General features: G+C 43.9%; 1 protein-coding gene across 1 annotated transcript; it reads right to left on the bottom strand.

Annotated features, from left to right (window-relative positions):
• Window positions 1-6837: 6837 nt before the first annotated feature.
• LOC125520560 (26.2 kDa heat shock protein, mitochondrial) lies at window positions 6838-8044 on the bottom strand. Its single transcript, XM_048685513.2, has 2 exons — window positions 7660-8044; window positions 6838-7550 (listed from the first exon to the last, which is right to left on the bottom strand). Exons 1-2 carry the CDS (start codon window positions 7937-7939, stop codon window positions 7129-7131), a joined length of 702 nt encoding a protein of 233 aa, XP_048541470.2. The 5' UTR covers window positions 7940-8044; the 3' UTR covers window positions 6838-7128.
• Window positions 8045-18503: the final 10459 nt, after the last annotated feature.

Here is an 18503-nt window from a genome sequence, read left to right as displayed (position 1 = left end):
CTATCTACACCACAAAAACCCTTGAGGCCGAGACGCCCCCGAATCCTCCTCATCTTTTCCGCCTTTTGCCTAGTTTCACACAGAAAAACCAAATTGGGGGAATGCGACTGGCAAATCGTCGCGAGATCACGAACTGTCCGGGAATTCCCCCCTCCCCGGCAGTTCCAACTTAGTATACTCATTGGGCTCGGCGGTCCTCCTGCGTGGAGGCCGCCTCATCATACATTAGTGAATCAACTCCATCCTCCTCTCCTCCCTGCTTCCTTCTCTTTACTATCGGTACCTTCCCTGGTGTTGCATTGCTTACACCACCGCTAGATGAAGCCTCCATTGCTGCTGCATATTCTATCTGCAACACTGTATTCGAAACTCTGCCTATCATGTTTGGGACCTCCTGACCTCTTACATTAATAGACCCATCTGTATTGATCAAACGTTTCTTAGCATTCTTCCCATCCTCACCTAATACAAGATTGACACCGGGAGCTACTTGCCCCGCACCCTGCTCTCTTACTGGTGCATGTCCTCGGCCACCTCTTCCACCAGTACCACCACCATCTCCTCCCCCGCCTCTCCCTCTACCACCCATAGTTCCACCGCCACGCCCCGAACCCATCCCGCTTCCTCCTCTGTCACCTCCTCCTGCACCAGTCGGTTCATTTGTCCAGTGAAGCCAATCTCCCCACTCACAAGATGCTGGTTCATGTATGCCATCACCACATTCCTCCACTACATGCCCCATACGTCCACAGAAAAAGCAGAAATCTGGGAGCTTCTCATATCTAACCGGATACTTCTTTCTCTCCTTCAAAGTGATCGGCACAAATCTCACTAAAGGTTCATCCACATTCACGAAAACTCTTACTCGAAGATGATTTGAAGGGTTTATCCTTCCTTCATTAACAACCACTGTGAAAGGTGGCTCCCCCACCTTCTTTGCGACCTTCTCCGCCAACTCTTTCTTCCTTGTGAGGCCGTCCGGGAGGCCTTTAACACGTGCCCATAGCGGATACATGTCCAGTGCATACCCCGCCACATCGGTAAAGCCATCATATTCAACAAGAATCACATGATCCCTTCGAAACTGCCAAGGACCACCCTCCATTACCCTCTTCCAATCGCCAAGACAATGGCATTGAGCCAAGAACAGATTCGGCCCCTTGATATTGAAAGTGACCCCTTGCGCGCATGTCGACGCATTCCTCATCGAATTTAGCAACGCCGCATGGCTAAACGGTCTCATCGTATGAACCCTAAACAGAGCCAACCAACGCACATCCCTAATCAGATCATCCACCTCTCCAGACAGGTCTAGGTCTTCTTCTTCCTCCCCATGCAGGTTCATGCCTTCGAACGCATCTTCCAGGTTTGGATCTGGACCCAGATGGCCGAATTCCTCCTCATCTTCCTTCTCCCGATCTTCCACCCTCGCCCTCTCATCACTTCCAACATCCGCCCCATCTACCACCTCCTTCTCCTGGCCAGCCCCCGCCGCTTTATTTCAATCTAAACCACCCTCAGACTGCGTCTCCATCAGCACCGCCTTGGATGCCCCATCGGTCCCATCAACTGCTAGCTCCGCCATGCCAACCCGATCGCGAACTCCAGAGTAGACGCCCGCGAGAGACGGCCCGATCGGTGTAGAAACTATGTAGACTCCGCCGTCGCCGTCGGAGGACAGGTTGGACCCTAGGGAAAACCAACATATTAAAGCATTCACTGTCTACAGACCTCAAAACTGAACAACATTCGTACCATGGTAGCTTGAAGCCCTCAACATTAAGAATAAATTAGATATAAGAAAATAAAAAATCACATGGACTATTACAGTTCACCCTCATTACTGCTCGCATTTCATTCTCAAGGGGTGTAAGTTGTGCAGCAAAAGTCTAGTGATATTGTCAACTGTGCTAGAAAAATAAGATGAGAAGGTTCCGTGCAACATCCTTTACATGTGCATTATATCACGAAAATTATAAAGATAGACTGACTAAAAGTATGTTGAAATCTGAACCACTTGCAAGAATGCCGATATAGTGACAAGGATAGTTGGCACGTCATAAACTCATCATGATCAAATAAACATTATGGTGGGCTTGCATTCTCACCAACAATCAATGGCATTTTGACTGAGCTCCGAGCTAAACGTCTGAGCATAGAATCATAATCTCTCAAAGTCGTCGTTAATTTCAAAGATATCATGGCACACGTTGAGAAAATTTGCCATCTTAAAACAACCGTGAACAAAAAAAAAATGCATCCTGAGAACAACATGAGCAAGATCAAGTATACCAGCTCCCTTAAGGAGAACAAAAATAATTACGAAAAATTATCAATACCTGTTGAGGTAAATTCATCGACGAACATGTGAGTTCTTGAGTGCACTATCATCAAAATACACATCCATATCAAGTTCTCCTATGAACTGAACCACCGGTTGTTTTCAGAAAAAGCAGCTAGAAAAAAAGAACGGCCATAGATCGTTTTGGTGTAATCACCCATGATTTTGAGAAATATAGAACGGTGGCCATAGATCGCTTTGATGTCTCGCGTGCATGTCTTGCACCGTGGCTTAGCTAGCTTTGCAGTGAATCTATCAATCCATCACTGTGTACTACCGTCTTGCCGGAAGATTGATCGTCTCGAAAAGTAATCGATCCAGCTCCGAAGTTTCAGTACGCGTGTCACCGTCGCCGTAAGCTTGTTGCGTGTATGTGGAAAGGGCCAACATGCATCGATCACACGGACGTTGTTCCATGGCGCCCACCGGCTTCAGCGACCTGCCAATGGAGGCCCGGGAACAGATCGCGAGGCGCACCGGCCCCCTCGACAATGTCGCCCTGCTCCGCCGTTTCTGCACTGTGGCGCTGCGCGCTCAAGGCCACACTCCTCCGCCTGATCAAACTGCCGAACCAGCCACACCATGTGTACGTGGAGCGTTGCTGCGAGTGCCCGCTGCGGCTGCGAAACAAGAGCCCCTGCTAGGACAGAACCTGAATAATGAAACAAAAAGTATGCCTCCGACAGACGAACGGTACAGGCCCTCTCGTTGCCGTTTCCTTGAGAGCAAGGCCGACTCAGCAGTGCAGCCGACACGCATCATAGGCTCCTCCTACGGCTGGGTGGTCACCGTCGACGAGGCATGCACCCTGACCCTGCTGGAGCCGCTCACCGGTGGTTGGTTTCCGCTGCCCCCCATCACCTCGTCGCTCGAGCATAGCAAGCAAGGAGCAGCGGCGGTGTAACATAGGGGATCGGCGAGGTGAGGAGCAGCAACAGTAAGCACTTTGTCCTTGGTCCCCGTAGCCCATCCCTCTCGATCTAATAACAAATCGAATAGTTTTCTTTTCCTCGATCTGATATGCGTCAGGAGGACTTGTGCCCGTGAAGATGGAGGAGACCTGGTTGGAACAAGGAAGAGGACGAATACACCTTCAGGAGAAGTATCTGTGTCCGTGAAAAAGGAGATCGATGTGGCAACGATTACGAAGCGTTTTTTCTCACTTATTTACTATATTGCGGGTTAATTAATTAATATCATAGGGGGCTTCTTATAAAACGTGCATGAGGGTAAACCCGGAGACTCAATCCGTGCTTTTTTATTATATTAGGGAGAGATTAGCAAGAAAATGAACTGGAACGGGTACCATCCAGACACCACCTATAGTTCCTCGAGAAAAAAAACTTGATACAAAAGTCTGACTCGTCTACTTCTACTAAAATGAAAACAAAAAAAGGGTTTAATAAACAGTCTTTTTTCTAGCCGGGTTTAATGAACAGTCAGTTGCTTTTTGTTTGGGTACTATAGGAATTTTTGTCCAATGTGTTGTGACACGTGTGCATATGTGCAATTGGACCCTAGCTTGATTCTTGATTCGTGCCAGTTTTGTAGTATGTCGTAGTAAAAAAATGCCGTCATGTCCTCTCCAAACTAGATTTATCCAAGACTTTACAAACAAAAATTGGAATAGGTAAAAGAGAAAAAGTAGAACTAGGAGGCACCGAAGCTCGATGCATGGAGCTCACGGTGCTGGAAGACGTGGTGCAAAATGTTGGTGCAGATGAGGTGAGACGAGCGCACAATGCAAGAAGACGTGGCTCGATGTGTCGATGTGTGTGACACGACGTATCTACAACCAGGCGCGGCACATTGAGCGAGGGAGCACACATGGAGTACTTGGCACATAAAGATTAAGCAGGCAAAGAGGTGGGTTAACAAGGTGGTGAAGGTTTGGTGCTTTGATGGGGAGGCGAAGCCGAGGGGAAGCAAGCATCCTTGACGCCATTCGACGGATCTAAGGAAACACGGCAGGCCCCCGGCATGTCGAACCACTAACGGAGCCAATAGCATTTAACAAGCACCCTCCTCATGGACGAGGAGCGAAAATGCCAGAAAGAAAGGAGTGCATGGTTGAGTGTGAACTTGTGTAGTACAGGCTACATGGAGCCCGTTATTTCGAAAAAATTCAAACATGATACTTTCAAGTTTTTCCAAAAAAAATCCTGTGAAAACTTGTACTTATTCTTGATGGATCTGTAAATTTTTCTTCAAAAATATTATGATTCGCAAGCTACACAAAATAAAGTCCAGGCCCAACAAAAAATGGCCCATTTTCATATACGTATTTGTCTTTTTTACCTAGGCCATGTATGAAAGTATATTGTTATGATTTTTATGAACATATTATATATTTTTTAGTATCTACATTTTTTTGCAAAAATGCACTATTAAGAAACCGTGTTTTAATAACGGTCTACATGTAGCCGTCGTACACCCAAAAAGTCATTTTGGTGGACGGGTGCGTTGGAGCCCTGTATTTCGAATAGTATCAAAATGGTATTTTGAGGTTTCAAAAAATTTCAAAAACAATTCCACATGTTCATATGGATGTATATTACACATGTGCAAATTCTGATGATGAAATAAGCAACCATGTAAGTTACACAAAAATGGTAAAATCATGATTTTGGAAAGATGAACAGTGTATGTATTTTTCACTATTTAGAAATCACGATTTTATCATTTTTGTATAGCTCACATGTTTACTTGTTTCATAACCAAACTTTACACATGTGTAATATCCATCCATATATTCATGTAGAATTATTTTCAGAATTTTTTGAAACTTTAAATGTGATTTTTAAACTATTGAAAATAAGGTCCTCAAAAAAGGGTCATTTTCGGTGTTCGAAGCCCCTAGTAAAGGCCCCCTAAATTACTGTTTGGGCGTACATGACAACAGGTGCCAGATCGTAAGCGTGATCAGATGGCTACGGAGCTCGAATTATTGTGTGAGGTTTCAGGTAGCTCATTTTTACCCTTTTTTTTTGCAATTCCTCGTTGGCTTTTCTTTCCTAATTCCCCGCTGAGTATTTCTTGTTGGCAGCATCCCCACTTTTTTCAGTAAAAGTTTGAGCTTGGAGGATCCACCCCCGGCGGCGGCATCCCCTTTCGAAGCTGCAGCACACTGAACATGTCTCCTTCAGCATAACTTATCGATGGCCATTTGTCAATGCCAGCCGGAGGGACATGAGATCAGACAAAACAGTTTCAAAGATCAGCAACATGTAGGCTCTGTTAGCTCACTACCACACATGTTCGTGATCTTGTGAGCTGATGTAATCTCCATGTTGTACTCTTCTTTCTATCAATGAAATGATATGCAGGCTTTGCGCATTCACAAAAAAAAAAAAATCTTGAAGATCAGCAGGCCTTCATCCCAAAGCTTATCAGTACAAAGTTGGGTCGTTTATTTTGGAACGGAGGGAGTAACAGTTAAGCTTATAGAAATAGCCAGTGCCCTATAATCTTTGCTCTTCAAAACGCTAATTGGCATGGCTGCGTAATCCACACGATACAATACACCTGAGCCGATAATGCTATTTCCCCCGTTCAAACAAAAAATGCAGTACACTGGGAAACCTGCACTAACAGGGAGTTCCTGATATCTCTGTTATAATTCTCGATGTGAAGTGACACGCAGAACGGGCGGATTTCTTTTGTCTAGCTGTTCTTTCTTCGTGCATATAATTCTGTTCCAGAATCACAAAGCATGAGATACAAACGCCCCATTTCTATGGCTCTTCACACAAGAACGCTAGAACTACAAACTGAACATTTACTGTTCTTACAAGAAAACACAGAGGACAAGCACACAAATTTCACGGAACAGCAAGCAAATTCAGTAACTGCCCCGCCGTTCACCAGCTCAGTTCATCACGTCAAACTTGAAAAAATCAAGCAATTTTGTAGAGAAGAGGCACGAATGCCCAGCTGTTTATAGGAAAAGCTTAAGCGTACCAGGTCTGGGAAAACCAAGCCAATACAGACAGGACACAGAAAACAGCACAAGCTACAGCGAAAACATATAGACATGCGAGACTACTAGCTATAACAAGGCTGCAAGCGAGAAATCAAGCAGTTTCACCCACCAAATCAGTTCATCTTATCAAACTTAGGAGATCAACAGAGTTTCTTCGCCAATTTCACCAAAGTAGTTCTGTTCATCACGTCAAACTTGAGGAAAATCAGCAGAGTTTCATGACCAATTTCACCACCAAATCCGTTCATCACGTCAAACTCGAGGAAAATCACCACTAGTTCATGACCAAATTCACCACCAAAACAGTTCAAAGTTGCTCATCAAGCCAAACTTGAGAGACAATCAACGAAATTCATGACCAATTTCACCACCGAATTAGTCCAGCACGCCAAACTTAAGGAGATCAACAAAGTTTTAGGACCACCAGATCAGTTCACCATGTGCCAAACTTGAGGAGATCAACAGAGTTTCATGACCAATTTCACCACCAAAGTAAGTTCATCATATGCCAAACTTGAGGAAATTAACAGATTTTCATGACCAATTTCACCACCAAAGTTCACCATATGCCATACTTGGGAAATTAACGGAGTTCGCGACAAATTTCACCACCAGTCGATCAGAAACCACGATCCAGGACGATCGACGAAGCAAAACAGGGCAGAAAGACACCAAACATGACCACATCAACAAGGCGTCTCTCACACTCTCGCGCCGGCCATCCTCCATGAGCACTGCTACTACCACTACTCGACTCGATCCGTCTTCCACGAGCACTACCACTACGACTACTGGACTCGCCTCCCTACTCGATCTTCACCTGGAACACGTCCTTGCGCTCCTCCTCCTTCAGCCTGGGCACGGTCACCCTGAGCACGCCGTTCTTCATCAAGGCCTTGATCTTGTCCATCTTGAACGCGTCGGCGGGCACCTTGATGCGGCGGCTGTACCTCGGCATCGCGGAGTCGTCGTCGCCGTCCCAGGGCTCCTTCTCGCCCTCGCCCTTGATCACCAGGCCGTTCGGCTCGGCCCACACCTTCACGTGCTCCTTCCCCAGCCCCGGCATCGGCACCTTGAGGTACACCGCGTCGTCGTCCACCTTCGACACCCAGCGTCCGAGCCGCGACGCCCCGGCAGTGGAGGAGAGGCCGGTCGGAGCGGCAGCGTCCTCTTGCGCAGAAAGCAGGCGGCTCAGGCTCGTGTGCGCGCCGAACTGGTCGAGCACGTCTGGAGAATCAAGAACGAGAAAAGCTGATCATAACCCCGATCCGGTCCACGATGATAAGTTGTTAACACAAACGCAAACAAACGTCTCGGGACAGGCGACGAGGCATACCCTGCGAGAAGCTGGGGACGAAGAAGTCGCGGGCGCGGCGGCGGTCGTCGGAGTCGGTTTCCTCGTACTCGCTGCCGCTCTCGCCACTGGAGGAGTCGGAGTCGTCGTCGTCGTAGAGGCGGCCCTCCTTGCCCAGGGTGTTGTACGGGCGGCGGGCGGCGGTGACGGCGGCGGGACGGAGCGCGAAGGACACGGGCGCACCCGGCGCGGACGGCTTGGCGAGCAGCTTCTTGAGGAGGCTGGGCAGCGCGGCACCCCTGCGAGCGACGGCGGAAGCCATGGTCCCTCTCTCTCCCTGCCTCGCTCTCTTCTCTCTCTCTCTCCCCTCTCTGCTGCGAATTTGGATTCTAGCGGAGTGGGTGAGAAATGGAGGGGGGGTTTGTAAACGGGGAGCGGGAGAGATTTCGTGGGGGAGGGGGGTGGGGGAGGGTTTAGAATAAAAGTCTTCGTTTATTGGGAAAGAATCAATATATTTTTAATGTCGAATCGGGATTCACTAAGACAGAAATAAAGCATTGGGTCGAACTCTTCTTTGGTGTTAAGGTGGTAGCTGTGAATAGCCATCGACTACCTGGAAAAGGTAGAAGAATAGGACCTATTCTGGACCATACAATGCATTACAGACGTATGATCATTACCCTTCAACCGGGTTATTCTATTCCACTTCTAGATAGAGAAAAAAACTAAAGGAGCTTTTACCACTAAACTATACCCGCTACATTGTAGATTATGGTATAAATGGTACCCTTTGTCAAGGATAGCCATTTGACAAGAAGGCTAATTCCCCCTTATTGAATCAGATGGAGAAGGTTCATGACACTGCCATTACCATTAATTTGTATTTTCCCATCAACTAGCTAAAATTGATTAACCCTAGGATTAGGATCCTTTTTTCTTTTTTCCTCTATGTGTATTTTACATACCACAGTAATTTGCTATAGAGAATTTCTAATTTCTATTGGTTCTGGAGAGCATGGGTGGGGCCTCGAGTCTTCCAGAGAGACCGGGAGACCACAGGTTCGCGATTCGTGCTTGTTAATGTACGATCAGGGCGCAAGGGTCGTGGTAGGTTTTGATCTGCTGAGAGAGGTTGCTCTACGCTAGGAATGATTTGCGGAAAAACGTCCACATATGTGGTAGTTTTATAACTCATCTACATATATGGATTATCGTCCAATGCAGTTTACACAAATCTTGACATATTAAGACAGAATTTGCATGTCACATAAGACATGGCTGGTGTATGGGCGTTATAGAGTTTGCCCAGACGCCCCGCATCATGCTGCTCGCCAGCTGTGTTGTATGGGCGAACTAGTTTCTGCCCACACAGCCACGATCTAGTCCATGCGCACGTGGACGAACTGCTTTTCGCCCACACGACACTCTTGCATTGTGGATGGCAACTGCAATTACGCGAACGTGGTAACTAGATAAACACACATGGCAATTGTGATTCTTTACTAGATGGCAACTATAGTTGCGCGTACGTGGCAACCAGATAAACACACATGACAACTATGATTAATCATACATGGCAACTATGGTTGGACCACACGTGGCAATTAGGTAAACACACATGGCAACTACTGTTTAACCATATGTGGCAAGTAGTTAATCACACACGACAACTACGGTTTAATTACATGCGGCAACTACCATAAATTAGACATGACAACTATAGTTAACCAAAACAGATAGAGTTGCCATGCTTTTAAAACTACACTTGCCATCCCGGATAACTACATCTGCCATCCAAGATGACAACTAAATCGTCATCCTGCGAGTACCTAACGTAGCTGCGTCAGGACGTGTGGGCATTTTTACTTCGTGCCACCCGCACGGAGTGAAAATGAGTAGTACTTGTTGGGCGTGTGGTACGAAGTAGTCGCGCCCACATGTGTGGGCAATTCTAATATCCGCCTACACACAGCCTGTGTGAGTTGTCTTCTGCTCATGCCACACACGGGTTGCCTTCTGTTCATACCACACACGGTGTGTGGGCGCATGTCTAATATACCACACGTGTGGTGGATATCGACGTCCATGATTTGTTCTCAAAGAAAGAACGCTGTTATACACACCATATATTACTGAAATCACTAATTAAGAAATACTCGTTGCAAAGATCACTCAAATTCTTTTGGTTGCGACAAGTGGCGCGCTCGCATGCGCGAGCGCGCCACTTGTCGCAACCTGGGAGTTTTCCTTTTTTTGTAAATCTGTTTATTCAAAACGTTTTATCTCTCAAACCATGCGTTGAAATCTCGAACCGCTTTCATCGTTGGATTCCTCGCGTTGAGATTTTCAAAACTAGATTCCATATTGATAGGTTTTGATGAACTTTTTTGCACGAAAAAACCGGACGAAAAAACCGAAGCGGGAGCATGAGTTTTTTCCCTTTCTGAAAGAGGCACACTCATGCCTCTTACGAAATCACAACCGTGCCTCTCGTGGAAGCAAAATCGTGCCTCCCGCAGAAGCAAAACCGTGACTCTCATGAAAGGAAAAAAAAAGAGAAAACGTATTTTTTCCGTTTCCGAGGAGGCACGGCCGTGACTCTCGTGAAAGCACAACCGTGCCTCTTACGGAAGAAAAACCATGACTCTCACGAAAGAAAAAAAATAAAAAACACGTTTTTTCCCTTTCCGAGAGGCACGGCCATGACTCTCGCGAAAGCACACCCGTGCCTCCTATGGAAGCAAAACCGTGACTCTCGCGAAAGAAAAAAAACGTATTTTTTTGTTTTCGAGAGGCACGGCCGTGACTCTCGCGGAAGCAAAACCATGACTCTCGCGAAAGAAAAAAAAATAGAAAGCACATTTTTTTCCTTTCCGAGAGGCACGGCCGTGACTCTCGCGAAAGCACACCCGTATTTCTCGCGGAAGCAAAACCGTGACTCTTGTGAAAGAAAAAAAAAGGAAACGCGTTTTTTTTTCGAGAGGCACGACCGTGACTCTCGCGAAAGTAAAACCTTGACTCTTGCGGAAAAAAACATGTTTTTTGCGCATTCTTTTAATTTTTTAATTGAAAAGTTAAGGAAGACCGGTGAAAAACCAAAAACATCGAAAAAACACGTGTGGAAAAATAAAAAAATAAAATCCAGAGAAAGCGCCCAGAGCATGACACATAACAAATAGCTGAGAGCGCGTTAAATGGCGCTGATCGTTGTGAGGCTCCCGAAGAAGCGCTCGTTAACTAGTTGCTCACATATATTACAGCCGATGCATGCACGGTCGCAGAGCCAACGGCGAGGCTGCAATCAGGAGAGGAGTTGTTTTTTTTCCTTGCTGGTGCGAGTAGTGTCGGGTGTGAGCAATTTGGTTCTCAAAATTGGCTTACTTTGGTATTCTTGCATCATGTGCTTGGTCCTTTTTCTGCATGTGTTTAGTCCTTGGTAAGATAGAAATCAATGTTTAGTGTATGTGCGTTTTTGTGAGCATTTGCGCATGTACCATGTTAAAAAACATAGCCATTTTCTAAAAATATATTGTCACCACTGTTTTTGTTACTTCCTTTGTCATGATTTTTTGGCCCTGCCCAAATTTTTAACCTAAATTAAACCAAAAATTTCAGCAATCAAATATGAGTTATACTCCCTGTGTAAACTAATACTCCCTTCGTTAAAGTTAGTACAAAGTTGAGTCATTTATTTTGAGACGGAGGAAGTATAAGATATTTTTAACCAAAAATTTGAGTATGTCACATAGGTATATTCACTAGCGGAGCTACATCAGAATGACTGGGCGGGCCAGCTTGAAGAAAGCCCAACGTTTTTTTTCTCTATGGCCCATTGGTTTGCAGCAAAACTGGGCGGGCCACAGCCCAGTTTTGCTTGCACTAAGCTCCGCCAGTGGGTATATTACTGATTTCATATTCAAAAGAAGTTTGCAATGGTATATTTTTCATGGAATATAGCCAATAATTTATTAGACAAATTTTGATCAAAGTTATACTCAAACTTCCGGGGGGGGGGGGGTCCTTTAAACCCGAACAAAGCAAATTTTAGTGGTTGTAGAGAAATCTTGAAGATCGAGTCAATATCCAAAATGATATGCCTTTGTGACATGGAAGGAGCAATCAACCAAACATGCTTGGTGTGGTGTGCGAACTAACTTGTGGTTGGATGGTTAGGAGGACAGTAGTATCGTCGACTACAAGACGCCTACGGCGACTTCGTAAAATCTCAAGATGATATGCCGGCTCAGTCTCTTGGAGGTGCTGATGGGGGTAGGCGTGCAATGTGTGCGTTCATAGGGGTGTGCGCGTGCGTGTTGATATGAGCACTTGCATCTGTACTGTGTTAAAAAACATGCTTAGTGTGCACCTCCTAGATTTTTTTCATAAATGATTCAATTAGAATATATATATATATATATATATATATTGTGTGTGTGTGTGTCAATTAAAGCATGATAATGTTCAAACATTCCAAAAAAATAGCATGTTCAAACGACATGATGTGGATGATGGAAAATGGATTGATGGAGTCGGTGGCAAAGACGGGGGAGATTTCGGGGCTGTTTGGTTTCCAGCCACACTTTGCCACACTTCACCATAGGCAAATTTGACCAAGTTAGGTGGGTGTTTGGTTCTAGCCACACCTAAGGCAAGGAATTTTATATGAGCAGTGAGCCCCACATATTATAGACACAAAAAGTGTGGCCAGATTCCTTTAGGCAATCCAAAGTGTGGCTAACAATTTGAGCAACTCAATTTAGGCAAGTGTGGCAATAATAATGTGGCAACACAAGGCAAACATAGTCACAATCCAAACAGCCCATTCGCCTCCACAAAACCTTTAGGATGACGAACAACGATGGGGGTAGCTCTCCTTTATATGAAAAGAATATGTGATAAATTTTATGGAGGTAAGGAGGACAAGGGCATCGTATATCCAAAAGGAGTGGTCGAGGCGCCATATGGGCCCCACGCGGATCCCCATGGGTGTCCCTCCTTAGTGCGCATGCCCCGTGGGCCTCCCTAGAGTCCATCTGTGGGAGGGGCCCTTTCCCTTTGATAACTTGCACGGAAGTGTTATTTCTGGACTTGTATTCCTACACAATATTAAACACGATTTTACACTTGTTGAGAAAAACAAACGCCGGTACCTTTAGCTTTCACTCACTTTGGCAGCTTAGGTGACAAAAACTAAGCAAAAATGTTCAAGAAAGTAGATACAACTAGGAGGTATGTATCACCATTGCTTTGGTGATGCTACTATTGAACTTATGAACCCCGTTCCAATTAATTTCCTATGTAAGAAACCTTCTTAAAACCCATGTAGATGCTCATCTATTTTTTTGTAATTAAATTAGTTAATTAAAAAATTATGAAAAGCACTTCTATCAATATTATATGCTCATAATTAGTTGTGATTGGCAAGGCTAGTGAGATTGACAAACCTCACTAGAGCTGTCACCCACCGTATTCGCTAATTGGCATGTCTCATGAGCCCGTGCACATGTTACAAATCTGCATCTGTATTTGTACCTCTGTACCTAATTTATACCTACTATTAAAGGGGTGATTGCTTCTTACTTACAAAATTTCGTCTGTTTCGTTCGTCACAGAAGTTTTCATACGTCCACCTCCTCGCCCGCAGGATCAGTTGACGCCTCTCCTTGTGCCCCCTCTCCCTGTGCCTAAGTGGGCCTCAAAGCAATTAATTGGCCCACCTATTTTTTCCTCAAAAATGAAAATTGGTCCAGCTATTTTCATCCATCGTTCCCTCTCCTACGTGCACACGTCTTGGTTTTGCCACCCCAAAAAAGTTAGGTTTTGTGTCCAACTCCGTCGAAACGGGCAGGCGACGCTGGAGTTCGCCGGAACGGGCCGGCGGGCGATAAGAGGCGCTGCGGCGGCTAATATGTCTCCGTCGTATCTACTTTTCCAAACATTTTTGCCCTTGTTTTGGACTCTAACTTGCATAATTTGAATGGAACTAACCCGGACTGACACTGTTTTCAGCAGAATTGCCATGGTGTTATTTATGTGCAGAAACAAAAATTCTCGAAATGACCTGAAACTTCACGGGGATTATTTTTGGAAATAATAAAAAATACTGGCAAAAGATCAAGACCAGGGGCCCACACCCTAGCCACGAGGGTGGGGGGCGCGCCCCCTACCTCGTGGGCCCCCTGGAGCTCTTCCGACCTCAACTCCAACTCTATATATTCGTGTTCGAAGAGAAAAAAATAAGGGAGAAAGATACATCGCGTTTTACGATAGGGAGCCGCCGCCAAGCCCTAAACTCTCTCAGGAGGGCTGATCTGGAGTCCGTTCGGGGCTCCGGAGAGGGGAATCCGTCGCTATCGTCATCATCAACTTCATGATGCTCACCGCCGTGCGTGAGTAATTCCACCGTAGGCTTGTTGGACGGTGATGGGTTGGATGAGATTTATCATGTAATCGAGTTAGTTTTGTTAGGGTTTGATCCCTAGTATCCATTATGTTCTGAGATTGATGTTGTTATGACTTTGCTATGCTTAATGCTTGTCACTAGGGCCCGAGTGCCATGATTTCAGATCTGAACCTATTGTGTTTTCATGAATATATGTGAGTTCTTGATCCTATCTTACAAGTCTATAGTCACCTACTGTGTGTTATGATCCGGCAACCCCGAAGTGACAATAATCGGGACCACTTCCGGTGATGACCGTAGTTTGAGGAGTTCATGTATTCACTATGTGTTAATGCTTTGGTCCGGTACTCTATTAAAAAGAGGCCTTAATATCCCTTAGTTTCCGCTAGGACCCAGCTGCCACGGGAGGGTAGGACAAAAGATGTCATGCAAGTTCTTTTCCATAAACACGTATGACTATTCAGAATACATGCCTACATTACATTGATGAATTGGAGCTAGTTCTATGTCACCCTAGGTTATGTCTGTTACATGATGAACCACATCCGGCATAATTCTCTATCACCGATCCATTGCCTACGAGCTTTTCATATATTGTTCTTCGCTTATTTACTTTTCCGTTGCTATTGTTATCATCACTACAAAATACCAAAAACATTACTTTTGCTACCGTTACCTTTTGCTACTGTTACCACTACTATCATATTACTTTACTACTAAATATCTTGCTGCAGATATTAAGTTATCCAGGTGTGGTTGAATTGACAACTCAGCTGCTAATACTTGAGAATATTCTTTGGCTCCCCTTGTGTCGAATCAATAAATTTGGGTTGAATACTCTACCCTGAAAACTGTTGCGATCCCCTATACTTGTGGGTTATCAAGACTATTTTCTGGCGCCATTGCCGGGGAGCATAACTCTATTCTTTGAGTCACTTGGGATTTATATCTGCTTATTATTATGAAGAACTTGAGAGATCCAAAAACCAAGATTTATCCCTCAACTATAAGGGAAGGTAAGGAACTGCCATCTAGCTCTGCACTTGATTCACCTTATGTTTTGAGTAAGCTTGTGACACCTAAACCTGCTTCTGCTATTGATTCTGATATGTCGCATATTATTGATGATGCCACTTCTGCTATGCATGATACTTATGATGAAACTACTTATATGCTTGATACTACTGTGCCACTTGGTGAATTTCTTGATGAACAACTTGCTAGGGCTAGAGAGAATGAAATTATTGAAACTGATAATACTGATGAAAGTGATTATGAAGGCTCTCCTAATAAATATGAATTACCTGTTGTGTCTGAGGGCTATGTTATGGATGAAGAAACTAAAAGAGACTTTCTTGCTTGCAATGATAGAAATGATCTTAAGAAATTATTAGCTAAGCTTAAACAAAAAACTCCGAATGCTAGAATGAAATATGATCCTGCTTATGCTACTTCACCTATCTTTGTTACTGATAATGATTATTAATTTTTTATTGATCCTGATATAATTACTTTGATTGAATCTGATCCTTTTTATGGCTATGAATCTAAAACTGTTGTGGCACATCTTACTAAATTAAATGATGTAGCCACCTTGTTCACTAATGATGAGAGAACTCGCTACTTTTATATCCTTAAAATATTTACGTTCTCATTAAAGGGTGATGCTAAGATATGGTTTAATTCTCTTGATCCTGGTTGTGTGCGTAGTCCCCAGGATATGATTTATTACTTCTCTGCTAAATATTTTCCTGCTTATAAGAAACAAGCTGCCTTAAGGGATATATATAATTTTGTGCAAATTGAAGAAGAGAGTCTCCCACAAGCTTGGGGGAGGCTTCTCCAATTACTTAATGCTTTGCCTGATCACCCTCTCTAGAAAAATGAAATACTTGATATCTTTTATAATGGACTAACCGATGCTTTCAGAGATTACCTGGATAATTGTGTTGATTCTGTTTTCAGGGAAAGAACACCGGATGAAGCTGAAATTTTATTAAATAATATGTTGACAAATAAAAATAATTGGACACTTCCCGAGCCAACTCCTGAGCCTATTCCTAAACCAACTCCGAAGAAAAGAGGTTTCCGACGCACGAACTACTAGCATACACTTTCCTGTTCTATGTTACTTTGCTATATTTATTAGCAGATGCTTAATTGGGCGCGGAAACTGTGGAAACCTGAGTGCCCCTGATATTGTTATTTTGTGCCATGCCTTAATTCGTGATGATACATTTAGCATGGGTGCTATTATTGCAAAGCAGTTAAATCTTAACAGTACTAAGGGCCCCGCCTTTGGAGGCATCTTCGCCTCGCGCCTAGCTGCACATTTTAACATACCTATTAGGAATTATGAGAAGGAAGAAAAATTGCTGCCTCATGTTTATTTAGATTATAAGAGTATGGTCGCACACGATTTTATTGTTAAGAATAGGGAAAATGAGCTCAAATACAAATTGTTCTTTGATAAACATCATCCTAAGACTATTACCCTGCCTGCTCCTTTCTTATTTGATTTATCTGTAGGCAAGTACCTTGTTCCGTTGGAGGCTATTCACGCCTACCGGAACCCTACATCAGCTACATAGCTAGAGTCAAAACCACAAGTTGATCCTCCACGACAGTCTAATTACCAGTGGGATCCGGAGATGATTGCCAACCAGTGGCAATCAGAGTCTTCTTCTTCTCAGTACGACCCCAACTATTACTATGGATATCCGCCAGGCCAACCGTGGCCATAGACCAACTTAGGCCAAAATCCTAAGCTTGGGTGAGTACGTATTTCTCACCGACATTACATTCATGTTCACACACTCATTGCTAGATGTCGGTGCTCATACTTTTTCATTGTAATATCCATGCTAGTTTATTTCTTTTTATGCTTTCTTCTTGTGTGTTTGATAAACCTTAAAAAAACCCAAAAAAATAGTTGTAGCTTTTAGCTAGCTTTAATTTCTATGCCTGTAGTAGTAATTAAAAAGAAAACCCAAAAAGATTTCCTGTTCTTCTTTTGCTTGTCGGGAGTTTTCCCGTGTAAATAGTTTTTTTTTCTTTTTTTTCTTTGGGGTCGATAGGAGAAGACCTTAATTAAACTGTTAAAGTGGCTCGTATATGCATTATTGTTGATCTGACAAAAGAGCCCATATTGGCTTGTCTCCTCTTGTTTATTGAATGCTTACAGATTCTAGCTTAGTCCAATGCACGTGCACTATTATTATTATTCACATCATTCGGTCGTGCAAATGAAAGGAAATTATGATGATATATGATGGATTCATTGAGATGAGAGAAGCTGGTATGAACTCGACCTCTCTTGTTTTTGTAAATATGATTAGTTTATCGTTCCTGATTCAGCCTATTATGAATAAACATGTTTGCGATGACAATTAGAGATCATAGTTTCTTATGTCATGCTTAATTAGCTAGGAGCTTATAATGGTTTACCTTGCGTGCCAACATGCTATTAAAATGGTTGTGATGTGGTATGATAGGGTGGTATCCTCTTTTGAATGATTCGAGTGGCTTGACTTGGCACATGTTCACGCATGTAGTTGAAACAAAATCAACATAGCCTCTACGATATTTATGTTCATGGTGCATTATATCCTACTCATGCTTGCATTCGGTGTTGATTAATTTTAATGCATGTTCATGACTGTTGTCGCTCTCTAGCTGGTCGCTTTCCAGTCTTTTTCTAGTCTTCACCTGTACTAAGCGAGAATACTGCTTGTACACCCAATCCCATAAACCCCAAAGTTATGCCATATGAGTCCATCATACATACCTATATACGATATCTACCTGCCGTTACAAGTAAATTTGTATGTGCCAAACTCTAAACCTTCAAATAAATATTCTGTTTTGTATGCTCGAATAGCTCATGTATCAATTAGGGCTGTCTGTATCTTCCATGTTAGGCGGGTTATTCTCAAGAGGAGTGGACTCCGCTCCTCACTCACGAGAAAGTGGCTGGTCACCGGGATGCCCAGTCCCATGCTTTATGCAAATCAAATCAAAATAATTGCAAACAAAACTCCCCCTGGGACTCTTGTTAGTTGGAGGCACTCGTTGTTTCGAGCAAGCCATGTATTGATGCTTGTTGGTGAAGGAGGAGTATAAACTTTACCATTCTGTTTGAGAACCACCTATTAATGTGTGTAGCATGGAAGATATCGCCATCTCTCGGTTGTTATGTTGACAATGAAAGTATGCCGCTCAAAATATTATTCATATCTATTTCAAAACCGAGCTCTGGCGCCTCTACAAATCCCTGCTTCCCTCTGCGAAGGGCCTATCTATTTACTTTTATGTTGAGTCATCATCCTCTTATTAAAAAGCACCAGTTGGAGAGCACCGCTGTCATTTGCATTCATTACTGTTAGTTTACATTAAGTATGACTTGATTGGATCTCTTTCACCATGAATTACAATGTCTAGTCAGTCCTTGATCTTTAAAGGTGCTCTGCATTTATGTTTTGCG

This window comes from Triticum urartu, chromosome 7A (assembly GCF_056163025.1).
Source record: "Triticum urartu cultivar PI428250 chromosome 7A, HENAU_Tu73, whole genome shotgun sequence".
NCBI classification, from domain to species: Eukaryota; Viridiplantae; Streptophyta; class Magnoliopsida; order Poales; family Poaceae; genus Triticum; species Triticum urartu.
Note: the sequence above shows the minus strand (reverse complement) of the source record. Positions and strands in the feature narration are given on the sequence as shown.